General features: G+C 39.2%; 1 protein-coding gene across 1 annotated transcript in view; it reads right to left on the bottom strand.

Moving 5' to 3' along the window:
- DSCAM (Down syndrome cell adhesion molecule) overlaps positions 1-15,686 on the bottom strand; it is an 845,501-nt gene that overhangs the window by 38,788 nt on the left and 791,027 nt on the right. The window contains exon 29 of the mRNA XM_006886768.1: positions 5,737-5,852. Within this exon, the coding sequence (XP_006886830.1) occupies positions 5,737-5,852 (116 nt within the window). The remainder of the gene's footprint in view (positions 1-5,736; positions 5,853-15,686) is intronic.

The following is a 15,686-nucleotide window of genomic DNA, read 5'->3' as shown; positions in this document are numbered from 1 at the left end:
CACGGACAGGAGAATTAGGCCACTGAGCCACTAGGGCCCCCATATTGATAATATTAACAACAATAACTTCTTATAAAGTAACAAACCAAGTAACATTCAAACCCTGTTGACTTTTGGAGCATGAGTAAAAGAAATGATTGATATAAAGAGTGGATCCTTGCAGTATACATTATTGAACCCATCTTACTCAGTCTCTCCCCAACCCCAAGGACAGTACCATTCTACAACAGTGGCATCATGTAATATTTGTCCTTTTGTGACTGGGATATTTCACTCAGCATAATGTTCTCCAGAGTCAACCATTTTGAATAATATTGCATGAGTTCCTTGTTTTTTAATGCAGCATAGTATTCCATTGTGCGAATATACCACAGCTTCTCTAGCCATTCGTTTGTTGATGGGCACTTAGGTTGTTTCCAACTCCTTGCTATTGTGAACAAAGCTGCAGTAAGATGGGTTCAATAATGTATACTGCACTGAAACAGAGGAGGGAGAAAACTGTTTAAAAGAGATATATAACTAGGTATTTCTGTCATCACAGGAGACTAGAGCGAGGGCTACATGGTGGAGGGGACCTGGGGGAGGGTTTGTAAAACAATGAAAGAATCTTTTCTTTTACTTTTCCATAATTTTTGACTCATGTACTTATAACTTGTTAGTCAAATTTGTGTCTTCTAGGTTGCAACACCCCCATGATACATCTTCAAGGATATGAACATGTACGACGGTCAAGCACAATCAATAAGAGTGCATCTAAATTCCAAAATCAATCTCCATAATAGTCTATGTGTTTCCTACTGCCAAAGGGGCCCTTTAGAGTAGTGAGAGAAGATCTTCACCCTGAAACCCACAGCGTCCCTTTTCAGCAGGAAGTAGCTAAGAGAATACGCCATCCCCTTTTCCTTATGACTCAGGGTGAAGTCTCTCTCAGGGAGGAGTGATAGGGAATGGCAAAGGACACACTGACAAAGAAGATTAATCAGAACTGGCTTTGACAAGCACTGTGGCATTTGGACAAGAACAAACTGGGAGGAGGGTAGAGAGAATAGTGCAACAATGAATGAATGGAAACCCAAAATCTCTGTAAATGTTTATGAAAATTAATAAAATATAATTATAGAAAAAAAATAAAGAGTGGATCCTTTCACTGCCTTGCTTGATTTTTGTTTGTTTCCATTAAGCTTCCCATTTAACACTGTTTTAGATTCATATATTTTCTAAGTTTATATAAGACATTGTTAGCAATGTAACCTCACGCATCCATTACAGGATTATCACTTTAAATAGGTTCCTTTGATTGCTGAGGGCTCTGTCTTGTTTTTATGTGCTGTTGATTTGGGAACCAACTCATAGCTGACCTCCCTCCCAACCATGGTGGGAGATTATTTTTCTACCATAGGATTTAAACTGCCTGTCTCAGCAGAACAACTCCTTACCCACTAGGCTACCAGAAATCTCTGAGGGTACTGAAATATTAGAAAAAGACAATACTGTGTTTCCAGCCTGTGTACAGGAATCTTTGGTAGCCTAGTGGCACACATACACACACACACACACACACACACACACACACACATTTGTCACTGTGTCTCAATACCTCTAGATATCTCTGTATGTCTTTCTCTTTCTAGATAGATAGATAGATAGATAGATAGATAGACAGAGATAAATAGATAGATAGATAGATAGATAGATGATAGATAGATAGATGATTGATAGATAGACAGATAGAGATAGACAGACAGAGATATAGATAGAGAGACATATAGGTGTGTACGTATGTATAGAGATCTAGATATACTGGTTGCTGCAAATTCAATGGCAGCTCATGGCAACTATACTTGTGCTACAGTAGAACTGTGCTCCATAGTGTTTTCAAATCCTGATTTTCTAGCCGAACATTCAGCCTTTCTTCTGAGGTGCCCCTGGGTGTATCTGAAAGTTGTTGATATTGTTATGTGCTGTCGAGTCACCTGCAACTCATAGTGACCCTGTGTACAACAACCCTAAACCCTGCTCTATCCTTTGCCAATCTCACTGCCTCCAACACACCTACCCCCACTACCCCAATACAGGAATTACAATCTTTTTAATTAGTAGCCAAGTGATTCATAAATTCTCTATTTGGGGCTTGGGGTCACACTAAACTTGGTAAATGTTTTGAGGTTAAAAGGAGGAGAAAAGGCAGTCTTGGACTTTAGTGATTCCTTATTTTAAAGGATTTGAGGAATGCTCCTCTTCTGCACACCTCTTTTGAGCTTTAATTACTCTAAGCTCCTTTAACTAACTTCTATAGTGACTCACTTGTCAGACTTTTGAAGTCCTGCTGCGGTAGGCAGCTGAAGGTTAGACAGGGTAGAGCCAGATTTCAGATTAACTGTGAACATTTTAGTGCTCGAGAGGCTGTGTTTGTGTGTGTGCATGTGACTCTGAGGGAAAAGTAGATTTTAATTTTTCAAGGACTGCAGCCCAGATGATGCTCACATGAATCTATCAGTCAGCCAGGACCAAGTTCCACTTTGCTATGATACTACATTGATCTGAAAAGTCATCACAACAGCAGCGTTAGACTGTTGTGCCCAAAAAAGGCACTGAACAGAGTGAACCTTACAAAATCCAATTACTCAGTCTCTGGCAGGCAAGGAAAACCTCTTGAAGTTAGAATAAAAATTTCTTGGCAGAGAAACAGAGGGAAGCCTGCCAGAGTGGCTCCTACAGTCTGGCAGGGTGCAGTGCGGCAGCTGCTACGGGCAGCTCTTGGGCTCTTCAGCAGACCCCTACCCCAAATCCCCTTTCTACATACAGGCCCTCAGGTGGTGCAAAAATAGTTCATGCTCAGAAATCAACCCAAAGGTTTGTACCCACCCAGTGGCACAACCGAAGACCTAGAGATCTGCTTCAGTAAAGATTCAGTCAGATGACCACCAAGAAAACCCTATGGAAAACCTTATGTTCTGCTCTGAGCCATATGTGGTCACCATGCCTGGGAATGGGCTTGAGGACAACAGGTTTTCTACAGACACATTTTCTTACAACAGGAGCTGGTTCCCAGGCTGTGGTCTATGCTCACTCTTGGTTACTAACGCTGACGTGCTGCACGTTCGAATGCACCCTCCTGCTGACAGCATTCCAGGCTATCTGCAGGGCAGGGTTGTAAACTTTTAATGGGAAATTTCAGGTGCCTGTCAGGCGTCAAGTTAACCATTTGTTCAAGCTAAAAATTAATGGCACTAGAATATTGGATTCTTCTTGTCAGAGCCGAGAGCATTTTAAAGCATCACATTTCTACTTCCCCAATAATTAGGAAATGCCATCGACCACCTGTCAGGCATCACCAGGAGGTAAATGACTCTTGGTGATAGATGATCCTGTGTAAAAGATGATGTATCTCTCCCTAAGGGTCATTATTACTTAGAGAAATGATGGGCAGACATTTCTCAGCTGTTAACTCAGCAAAGGCTAGCTAGCTATTAGGAGACAGAGGTCCCTCTAAATCTCTATTAACAGTCATATGCATGTGTTTTAAGAAGTCTAGTGAGAAATACTTCTTGTTGTTAGGTGCTGTTGGATCAACTCTGACTCAAAGTGACCCTAGGAACAAAAGACCTGAACCCTATCTTATCCTGTGCCATCCTCATGGCTGCAGTCACCATGTCTATACATGTCGTTGGAGGTCTTCCACTCTTTCACTGACCCCCTACCTTTTAATTACATCTAGTCTGTTATATTGCCTTCCAAGAAATAACAATATGCCCAAAGTATGTGAGATGAAGCTTCACTATCTTTGCCTCCAAGGAGCACTGTGGCTGTACTTGTTAAAGACCTGTCTGTTTGTTCTTGTGGGATATTCTGTACACTTCTCCAGCATCACAACTCCATAGCATTAATTCTTCCATTATCCTTATTGATTGTCCAACTTTCAGGTGTGTAGCAAGTGATTTGAAAGACCATGGCTTTTACCAAAGTTCATAGAGATTCAGGAGGTATGTTGTTTGGGAAGTAGGTGCCACTCCTGCTTCCACATAGTCACTAAAATAACAGACTCAGACATACCAATGATTATGAAGATGATGCAGGACCAAGTGACATTTGCTGTGTTATGCATGGAGTTGCCATGAATTTGAGCTAAGTCAGTGGCAACTGGTGACAATGGGTCAAGACAACTTGCCTGAAACTCTATGAACTTTGAGAAATGTTGAGAGTTACAGAAAGGCTTCAGGTATTTTGTTTATAGGGTCTCTATGAGCCGTGCTCGACTCGAGGACAATCAACAACAACTGCAGCAACAAAGTAAAAGTTGGGGGCAGGATGGCGGGGGGTTGGATCCAGTAATAGGTGACAAAGGAGGCGTGCTGCCTGCTGCCAACCTGCCATGTTTCCACTGCCTGTCAGGAGGGATCTGGAGTAGGAAATGGACATTTTTAATCTGTGCCCCAGGAGGAGCTGCATTGGGGGCAGAATACCAGCAAATACCTTCCAAAGCAAACACAGAGACAAGTTTGAAGAGAGTCAGCCTAAGAAAGAGGCCTCATAATTTATTCCTGTGGGTACAGGTAATTTTAGAAACATAACTGAAACAAGGGGTTCTGAGAAAAAACTAGTTATTATGGAAAAAGATTGGACTCTTTATCACTGGAGGAAGTGGACAATGGCCTACTGTGGACACAGGTAGGAATGGCAGGGGACTATGGGTAAGAGCCCTGGTTCTGCTCCCAATGTCTCTGTGACCATAAAAAATTACAGGGCCTTTCAACACCTTAGTTATAAGAGCAGTACATTTTTCATATATTGATTGAGGGCTAAATGAAATGATGCACATCGAGTATTTATAAAAGTATATTTAAAGAATTCTCAACAAATGTTTATTCTTCTGATTGTTATTGTAATGGAATTAGTAGGTCTCTAATTTTAGAATAAACACAACATATGCAGTCAGTGTAGACAGTAGAGAACAATTAGAATCAAGTAACCTGGGCTCCAAATAAATTATCCACAAAACTCCTTAGTTGTCTGCTTTGCAATTTTGAAATGAGGGGATTGTGTGTTTTTCCAACTGTCACTACGGAAACAGTTCCAGGATATTAAAGGGAATGCTGAGTTTCTTTGGGCCAGTTCAATTATTATCCCGTAGGATCACTATGAGTTGGATTCAGCTTGTTGGTAGTGAGGTTCCAACTGCTTAGTAGAGTTTAAACCTCTTCTTTAATGTGGGCTGGTATCACTGCAATTTATGTTTATGGATTGAGTTTCTAAGATGCGGCTTTATAAAGCGTGTAGCCCATCCCTTCTCTGAGTACACTTTTTGTTTTGTTTTAAGTGCCAGTAACAGCCTCCCATGGAAAGATGAATAATTTCAGAGTTAGGGAATCCCTGTCCTAGGCATTCTCTGAAATGGATGCAAGTCAGTTTCTCTCCATCCTTGCTAGTTCTCATTCTCCTCAATATTTATTTCTACCTTCTAATTTCTTTGCTTATCAGGAGTGGCATCCACTTCCTAAACAACAATCCTCTGGAAACTCTATGAACTTTGATAAATGATGCTAGTTACAGAAAGGCGTCAGGTCTTTTGTGCATAGGGTAACTATGAGTTGTGCTTGACTCGAAGGCAATCAACAACAACAACATGTAGAATGTAAAAGTCCTCCTGTCTAATAATTCCTAACACATAGCCTTATGTTCAGAGAGGGCACTGCCAAAGCAGCTACGATGAGTAAGGCAGGAAACATAGCATCTTACCAATGGTCTCCATCGTGTCTCTCTCTTCAATCAACAGTTGAGCCCTGGGTATATCTATATGCATTCTCAGGGTCTGTTGTTGCTTGCTCAAGGTATCTGAAGTTCGAGTATTCTTACTGGGAAAAAGATAGGGGAAGAATAAATTAACAAATGCAGGTTAGTACTGTATTATAACAATGTATTCTTATAAACCACATTGCTTTGTTCTCTCACTGTACAAACCTCAAGGAGTGAAGTCATGGCATGTGGGGAGGGAAGGAGGAGAAGTATATGCTGTGACTATTTACTTCATATACATTATTAATATTAAATTTCAGAGAAACAGTCAAAAAGATTAGGAAATGCAATTGACATAAGAGAGTGGTTCTTTATCAATAGAATTCATTTCTCGTGAAAAAGTGAAATAAATTAAAAATTATTTTTAATTCCACTTCTCAAATATAAACGATTCCAAGGGGAGTAAGGAAGCTAGCGTAGGTATCAGCAGCTCACCAGATGGGGGCTCTCTAAGTCGAGGTCCACTAGAGGAGGTTGGTAGGTGAGCGTTCACTGGAAAGCAGTTACACTCACTGGTATGTATTTATATCGGGTGCCACTGTGTCTTTGTTCCAGTAGCAAATCACAAAACTTGTTAGCTTCCCTGACATTAGTTTCATTCTCCTGATAGTATATTTTTTAAATAGAAGAAAAGCAATTACTATAATAATTTTATTTCAGAATTTGTGTACCAGAAAATTACTCTTTGAGTGAGCTGTCTTCTCAAAGTAAATGGAAATAGGTAATAAAACTGCACAGCACAATCATATTCAGTTACAGCCTGCAGTTAAAAAACAACAACAAAACTCCCTATTGTATAAACTTATAAAAAAAATCAGTAAAGGCCTTAATTAGCCGTCCACATTAGAAGGATGGATGCTCAATCTTTATAGAAATGTAAGAATTTAGTAGATTTTAAAATAATGTTTACTGAAACATCCTCAAAGTCATTTGTGTAATTAAATCAATGAGTTAATCTATGGCATTCATAAATCCAACCCAATAATTGTCACAATCTGTTTCGAAAGAGAGTTCCGGTGCCTGGTTTCCTAAAATGATGAGTCACTTCTATGTTACTTTTAATAGGGAACAGGAAAGAGGATATCCACAAAAAACTATGAATGCTTTTCTCTCCAACCAAGAATTTCTCTAGGAATTCCAGGGCTCCACTCCCACAGTTCCTTCCTCATCAGTGAATTTATATCCATACTTGAGTCATGTGGCTGTTCTCAAGTCAATTCTGCTTCACAGCGAGCCTATGTTCAATAATAGATGAACACCTTGCCCAATTCTGCGCCATCCTCACATTCTCCCATGCGCTTAAGCCCATTATTGGATCCACTGTCTCAAATTATCTTGTGAAGGGTCTTCCTTCCTTTCTCTTGCTGACCCTCTACTTTTCATATCCTTTTCAAAGACTGGCCCTTCCTGGCAACAATGCCCAAAGTATCTGAGATGAAGTCTCAAAATGATTGCTTATAACACAGACAGGTTGGTTATTTTGACATCCCATGTTATATTCAAGACTCTTGGACAACACCACAATTCAATTAATTGCATTAATTCTTCTGTGGTCTCCCTTATTAATTACATAACTTTCAAATGCATATGTTGTTGTCATCTGCTATTGTGTACCATCTACCATCGAGTCAGAACTGACCCACAGATGACTCTTCAGCTGGTTTTTAAAGGCAGTACATTGCACGGGAGGAGATTGCCCATCCTTCTCCCATGGAGGAGCTGGTGGATTTGAACTGCATGCCTTCAGGATTGCAGAGCGGCTTCTTACCACTAGGCTCACATGCACATGAAGCAACTGAAAATACCTTGGCTTGCATTAGACATGACTTAGTCATGAAAACTGATATTGTTGAATATGGTTTGTAGAATAAACAAGGTCAAGCCCATTAAATAATTCCTTAAAATATTTGCATGCTAAGTCCATGTTAGCATATAGAATATTTTATATGTTTCTCTTCCTTTGAGTATAAACAGAACAGCCTATGAAAAAAGACAATTTCTGAAAGGTGCTAGCATTTCTATTTAGAACTTGATCTTGAACCAGATTTCTGACCCCACAGATGAGTAACTAGGCTATTTAGCTGGATCATGCTAATTGCGTAGATTCTGGCCTGAATTATTCACATGGTGCATATATTCTCAAATCACTTGCTTGACTAACTTCTTCCTTGGTGGTTAAAAAAATTTAACACTATACTCCTGATGGTGCCATGAAAAGACTATGTAATAAAATATTTTCAAATCAGAAAAAAAAAATTTAACACTAATAAAGCAAAGATTCACATTCTTGAATAAAACTAAAAGTGTTTTGGTCACCCAGAGCTACAGTTATATCAAACATCAACAAGCTCTATTTCCACAAAAACATACGGGGGACTACTCCTCTGTGGATATCAGAGAGATCTGTTTTGAAACTTCACCAGGGACCTGAGCTTTGTCCTTGCACCAAAAATAGAAGTGTGAGCTAGTTCCTTCTGCTCATCATGAATAGTTATGAGGCAGTCAGCGGCTGTTCTATTAAACAGAACAGCTATGAGCACAAAATGCAGGCTATACTTAAATAACAATGAGGGGTGTGCGATCAGATTGACACAGGAAGCAAGCTAAATCACTGCTTGAACCACTGCAACTGGCACAAAAGCTTAGAATATGATTAAACCTTACAAACAGAGGCAAGCAAAGCTGGAGGTAAATGCCAATGTCCTTTCCTCTAAGGACGGCACCTGCTGAGAGACCTCTGTGGGAAGATAAGAAAATGCCCCACAAACCCTGAGATTCAGACATCAATATCTCCCCAACATCTGTGAATTTGTTGTTCCCTTTGTCCAGAGTAAAGGAACTATCCCAATCTTCCTCAGTGTTCCTTCCCTTCTTTCTGAACTTGACTCTGATGCCTTCTTTTCTTCTTTTCTTCAGTGGACCCCTGCCACTTTCTGCTTTATTTTGCCTCTGTAGTATTTCTCACTACCTAAAAACCAAAATCTAAACCCATTGATATCTAGTCAATTCTAAGTCAAAGTGACCTGATCAGGTTTCTGAGGCTGTAAACCTTTATGGAAGGAGATCGGCCATTTGCCTCCTGTAGAGCAGCTGGTGGATCCACATCACTGATCTCTCTGTTAGCAGCAAAACATGTGGCATGCTACAGACCAGAGCTCTTTTATGACTGTTGTTGTTGATTGCTGTCAAATGTGACTCTTAGCGACTCTATGAACAAAAGATCTAATGCCTTTCCATAACTACCATTATTTCTCCAAGTTCATAGAGTTTCCAGAGGCATATGGTTTAGGAAGTGGATGTCACTCCTGCTTCCAAACTTGTTCTACAACTGGGAGCTCCACCAAACTGTCCACATTGGGAAACCATTATGGTATTTGATACCTCAATGGTACAAGGTTCAGCATCACAGCAAAACCCAAATTACTTCATACTGCACATTGACAAAGAGTGATGCACAAAGTGGAAGAGTGTTCTCCAGATATAACAGCACTAGTTTAATTTAGCAGTGGTTAGGTGTTGTCAAGTTGAATACTCAGAGTAAGTTTTGCACAAAAGACCTGAACTCTGTTCTATAACTAACACCACTTCTGTACAGAACTCTGTTCTATAACTAACATCATTTCTGTACATTTATAGAGTTTAGAGTTTGTAGAGTTTAGAGAGTTTCTAGATTTTCCAGAAGCATCAAGTCAAAGAAGTGGATGTCATTTCTGCTTCCCAGCATGAGTCAATCTGGAAGCTCATCCAAACACTGTACATAATGGGTAACCATTACAGTATTTGGCAAGACTATGGAACAGTGTGCAGCATCACAGCAACACCAACTTGTTCAGTTCAGCAAATAGACAAAAGATTGCTGTATCATTCAGACTTCTACCCTAGGCAAAGGCTCAAGGACATGTGCTCTTAGGGGGGAAAGAGCAGTAACACACATCAAACATGACCCCAAAAAACACGACCCCAAAACCTTCCCTTACGTGCCCATCAGAACTGCCATCCAGGTGCAGCAAACAGCCAAACTCCTCCCTTTATGACTGCCTAGTATATATTTAATTTTGTATTTTTTATTAACTATCTCTTCTACTGGAATATAAGCATGGCATATAATATTTTCATCTGTCCTGTTAACTGTATATCCCAAAAGTATAAAGTCTTATTTGTCACAAAATAGGAGTTCCTCTGAAGAGACCATAGCTGACATCCAAGCAGATATATGCACACCCATGTTTATTGCAGCTTTGTTCACAATAGCAAGGAGTTGGAAACAACCTAAGTGCCCATCAACAAACGAATGGCTAGAGAAGCTGTGGTATATTCGCACAATGGAATACTATGCTGCATTAAAAAACAAGGAACTCATGCAATATTATTCAAAATGGTTGACTCTGGAGAACATTATGCTGAGTGAAATATCCCAGTCACAAAAGGACAAATATTACATGATGCCACTGTTGTAGAATGGGACTGTCCTTGGGGCTGGGGAGAGACTGAGTAAGATGGGTTCAATAATGTGTACTGCACTGAAACAGAGGAGGGAGAGAACCGTTTAAAAGAGAGATGTAACTGGGTATTTCTGTCATCACAGGAGACTAGAGCGAGGGTTGCATGGTGGAGGGGACCTGGGGGAGGGTTTGTAAAACAATGAAAGAATCTTTTCTTTTACTTTTCCATAATTTTTGGACTCATGTACTTATAACTTGTTAGTCAAATTTGTGTCTTCTAGGTTGCAACACCCCCATGATACATCTTCAAGGATATGTACATGTACAGCCAAGCACAATCAATAAGAGTGCATCTGAATTCCAAAATCAATCTCCATAATAGTCTATGTGTTTCCTACTGCCAAAGGGGCCCTTTAGAGTAGTGAGAGATCTTCACCCTGAAACCCACAGCGTCCCTTTTCAGCAGGAAGTAGCTAAGAGAATACGCCGTGCCCTTTTCCTTATGACTCAGGGTGAAGTCTCTCTCAGGGAGGAGTGATAGGGAATGGCAAAGGATACACTGACAAAGAAGATTGATCAGAACTGGCTTTGACAAGCACTGTGGCATTTGGACAAGAACAAACTGGGAGGAGGGTAGAGAGAATAGTGCAACAATGAATGAGTGGAAGCCCAAAATCTCTGTAAATGTTTATGAAAATAAATAAAATATAATTATAGAAAAAAAAAGAAATGCTTGTTAAACATTAGTAACTAGATTATGTTATTTTAGAGGTAGCTGTACCAGCAGAATGGCATGTAACAAAGGCTTTATTATGGGACAATCATAGTCTTTGAATTCTAAAATTAGACACTAACTAGGCAGCTTCATTACAATAATATTTGCTCTGATAATAATCTATAGTTTTAAGACTCTTATGTCTTAAAAATGAAAACAATTGACCATTAATATAGCACAAGATATTTTAAGAATTTTTAGGAAGAATAGGATTAGAAAGAAAAAGGATTGGAATCAGCCCAGGGCAGAGTGGTGGGACATGCTCTTATACTGAGGAATTGCAATGACTCTCACAAAACAACATGCATTCGATCAGTTGAATGGAAAACTAGTTTATCCTATAAAAATCCATTCAAATAACAACATAAAGTTGGGGGACAAAGTTATTTGAAGGAATCTTATTTGCAAAATGGAAAAAACTTTGGATGATTCTATTGTGGAACCACAGTTACATATTTTTTTGTGATAAAGGCTCATACTAAATATATAGTGAGTAGCTATTAAAATACAATCTTCCATCATCCACTTGTTATCTGTTGTCTATTAAAATACCACTGCTGAGGATTGTTGAGAGGAGTTTAAAAGGGATGATAGCTCCTGGTTCAGGCAATTAATTACTTGTAGTCATTAGACTAGTTTGTTGTTGTTGTTATGTGCCATCGAGTCGTTTGTGACTCACAGCGACTCACAGCGACCCTATGTACAACAGCCCTAAACCCTGCTCTATCCTGAGCCAATCACATTGCCTCTGACACACCCATCCCGATTACCCCAGTCATTGAATCAATCCACCTCATAGAGGGTCTTCCCCTCCTGCGCTGTCCCTCTACTCTACCCAGCATGAAGTCCCTCTCCAAGGACCTGTCCCTCCTTGCAACATATCCAAAGTATGTCAGAAGTTTCAAGTTTTACTATTTCCTTAAAAGTTATGGGGAAGGACTTAATGAAGATGTCATCACAGTCTTTCGCTCTCCTTGATATGCTACAAAACACCCTTAGGTAGAACTAACTCTAGGGCTACCTTATTATAAATTCATGGCATTTATTTTCTAACATATGCATAAAACTTTTTACAAAAAAGTAGCAAAACTATGTCATTGTTTCCAGGTGCTGTCAACTGAGTTCTGATTCATGGAACAATCTAATAAAACACTTGCTGGTTTGCACCATCCTCACAATTGTTGCTCTGTGTGAACCCATCTTGTAGTCATTGTGCCAACCCATCATGTTGTTTACACTATTCTTTTGCTGACATGTTAACTTTCTCCAGGGAGTAGTTTCTTCTGATAACAAAAATATATAAGATGAAGTCTCCCCATTCTTCTCTCTTATGTGCAGAATTCTAGATACATTTTTACCAAGACATGTGTATAGCAAAATAGACGTTTTGGGGAAGCCGTGGTCTATTCTATATTCTTTGCCAGCATCACAAATCAAAGCCTCGTTTTTTCTTCTGTCTTCCATATTCATTGTCCATCTTTTGCATAATATTGATTGAAAATGCTATGGCTTGAGTCAAGTGCACCTTAGTCCTAAAGGTGTCATTCTTGTATTTAATATTCTAAATATGATACTAATTTTTTTGCAGCAGAATTTCCTGATGCAGTACATCACTGATTGCTTGACTGTTACTAGTTCTTCTAGTATTGATGGTGTTGACTATAAATTCAAACAAAATGAAATCATTGTCAGTTTCATTTTTTTTATCATGTTGCTTATTGGTCTAGTTGCAAGGCTTTCTTTATGTTGAGGTACGATCCATGCTGAATTCTGTAACATTTGATCTTTATTAGCAAATATTTCAAGTCCTCCTCACTTGAAACAAGATTGGGGTCATCTGCATAACCCATATTGTTGTGTTCTTCCTCCAATCCTGATGTGTAATTTTTCAAATAGCCTATCTTCTCAGCTAATTTGTTCAGCATACAGATCAAATAAGTATGGTGAAAGAATATAACAAGTACACACACCTTTCATGATTTTAAACCATGCAGCTTTCCCTTGTTCTGGTCAAAAATCAGGCTCTTTATCTTTGTACAGTTTCTACTTAAGAACAACTAAGAGTTCTGGAATTCTCAATCAGTATAATATTATCTATAATGTGTCAGGATTTTTTGTAACTCTCTGTTTTGTAACTTTCTTCCTCCTCCAGCCTGCTTAGTTCTTAGTTTTCCAGAGGAAAAAGGGAGCTAAGATCAGGGATATAAATGAACATTTTTCTCTGTTCTAATGGGCACTCAGTTTCCAAGGTTTCCTGCTCCACATCTGTGAGGTGACTGGCCCAAACTAAGCATGTACATGACGTAATCTTTTATTACTCGATCTGGTAAGCAGCCAAACAGAAACGGAACCAACCCTTCATGATTAAAAACATTCCATTTAAGTTCGCATTAATCCTCTCAAAATCCATCTCATGGAGGTGGTTGGAGAGCCTCTCGCTTTCAATCACTTGCCCCCTCTGGAGGAAACCCACCTTAACTATCTTAAATGGTAGTAATTACTGGTTTTCATGTTCCTAATTCCATGTTAGCAACTGACAACTGAGAACACCATTATTAATCCTAGCTTTTATCAACAGGTGGTCTTTCAACCACCATAATTGCTCTATTAACAAAGAGGATGTTTTTTAAGCTCTCACCCTATGGCTAATGAGAAGGAGTGGGGTGCATTCTAGGATACTGAAGACACTGCTATCAAATGCTAATATGCGAACATGTTGGAACATGTTGTAAAGATTTTGAGCAGAGACAAGATTTCTGGTTTTGGAATGAATAGAGAAGTGTGGTCAAGCATGGTGGGAAAGGGCAGTTTTATAAGGGAGGGAAGAACCAGAAGAAGTACACACTGGAAAAGGAAGTATGGATTCTAAAAGCTCTGTTTGAGGCCTACTGGGACGAGGGTAGGAATACAAGTAAAAAATAGTGAAGCGGGCAGAGGTAGGGACAGCAAGGACAAGGAAATGTCCACCGTGGTGAGCAAAAGGCATATCCACTCCAAAGTATGAGATACTGCATGGGCTTCAGAGAACCACCACCATCTAGACCATATCCAATAAAGTAAAAAAAAAAATCTCTTAAAATGTAAGCAAGCTAACATCTAATGAGAAATCCCCTAATTTTTAGATGTTAGTAACTAAGTAATATTTAAGTCTATAATAGAAACTTTCCTTACAAGGTAGATCAGTTATTGCAAATAAAGGGACTCTGGCTTATTTGCTGTTTTGCATGTTTAGAAGACTTAAGTCTTATGTATTGCTGTTAGGTGGCATTGAGTCGACTATGACTTAAAGTAACCCTAAGAACAAAGGATCTGAACTCTGTCCTATCCTGTTCCATTCTCATCGTCTTGATACACTTGAGCACATTGATACGGTCACTGTGTCAATTTTATTGAAGGTTTTTCTCACTTATACTGACTCTTCAACTTTTCAAACATGATGTCTTTTTCCAAGGACTAGAAAACGTGTCCAAAGTAGGTGAGACAAAGTTTTACCATCCTTGCTTAAGGTCCACTCTGGTTGGACTTTCTCTAAAATATTTTTCTATTGGCAGTTCATGGGATATAAATTCTTCTCCTCCAACACTAAAATTCAAAGTATCAATTCTTTCCTTGTAGTCCTTATTCATAGTTTAGCTTGTAGATGCATAGCAAGTAATTAAAAAGGCCACGGCTTTAATCAGTTGCACCTTTGTCTTTAAATTGGCCTCATTGCTCTTTAGCACTTTGGAGAGGTTCTTGACAGCAGATTTTCCCAGTGTAACATATCTTTTGATTTTTTTGACTGCTAGTACTAAGGTTGATGATTGTGGATCCAAGTAGGATAAAACCATGGACAATTTCAGCCTTTTCTTCATCTTTTATGCTGCTTGTTGGCCTAGTGGTGAGGAATTTTGTCGTCTTATCTTGAGATGTAATCTCTATTGAAAGCTCTAGTGTTTGATCTTCTGCAGCCAGTCTTTAAGTTCTCCCACTTTCAGCAAAGATGCATAACACAAGTTGTTGATGAGTCTTCCTCCAGTCCTGATGCCACATTCTTCGTAATACAGGCCAGATTCTCAAATGATTTGCTCAACCTACAGACTGATTAGGTATGGAGAAAGGATAAAGCCCTGACACACACTTTTCTGATTTTAAACCGTGCCTTTGCCTTACACAGAGCCACAAAAATGCCCAACTACTTTCTCAGCCAACAGTACAGACTATAACAGGTGCAGGCACGAAAGGCAGCTCATATAGTTTCACAGTCTGATGCAAGTTTCAGCTAGCATGATTAGAAACCCATTATGAAGGGGTTTTTTTGTTTTTTGGGATTTTTTCTGGCCATTTGGATCTTTGCCTCTCTTCTGAGATCCAAGATCTTACTCCTACTTGTCTATTTGACATATCCACTGCATGCCTAAAATATGTACCAAATCCAAACCAAGTCTTTTTGTACCCAACAATAATCCCTCTCCAAGGATAAAAACATCTAGGCTGTACCTTGGTTTTCTGAATCTTAGCAAATAATACCAAGTTTCATTTAACTTCTTACCCTAAACAATCCAGCGTCACTCTTCATTGATATGTGCCACAAACTGGTTATTTAAATTGTTGTAAAACATAGTTATGACCAAACAGACTTGTCTACAGGGAGGACTCAGCACCACAGTTGCTCAATTTACAATTGCTAAAGAGAT

The sequence above is a fragment of the Elephantulus edwardii genome, unplaced genomic scaffold, assembly GCF_000299155.1.
Source record: "Elephantulus edwardii isolate Elephantulus edwardi_28Jun2011 unplaced genomic scaffold, EleEdw1.0 scaffold00051, whole genome shotgun sequence".
In the NCBI taxonomy this organism is placed as follows: Eukaryota; Metazoa; Chordata; class Mammalia; order Macroscelidea; family Macroscelididae; genus Elephantulus; species Elephantulus edwardii.
This window is presented reverse-complemented; position numbering and strand designations above follow the sequence as displayed.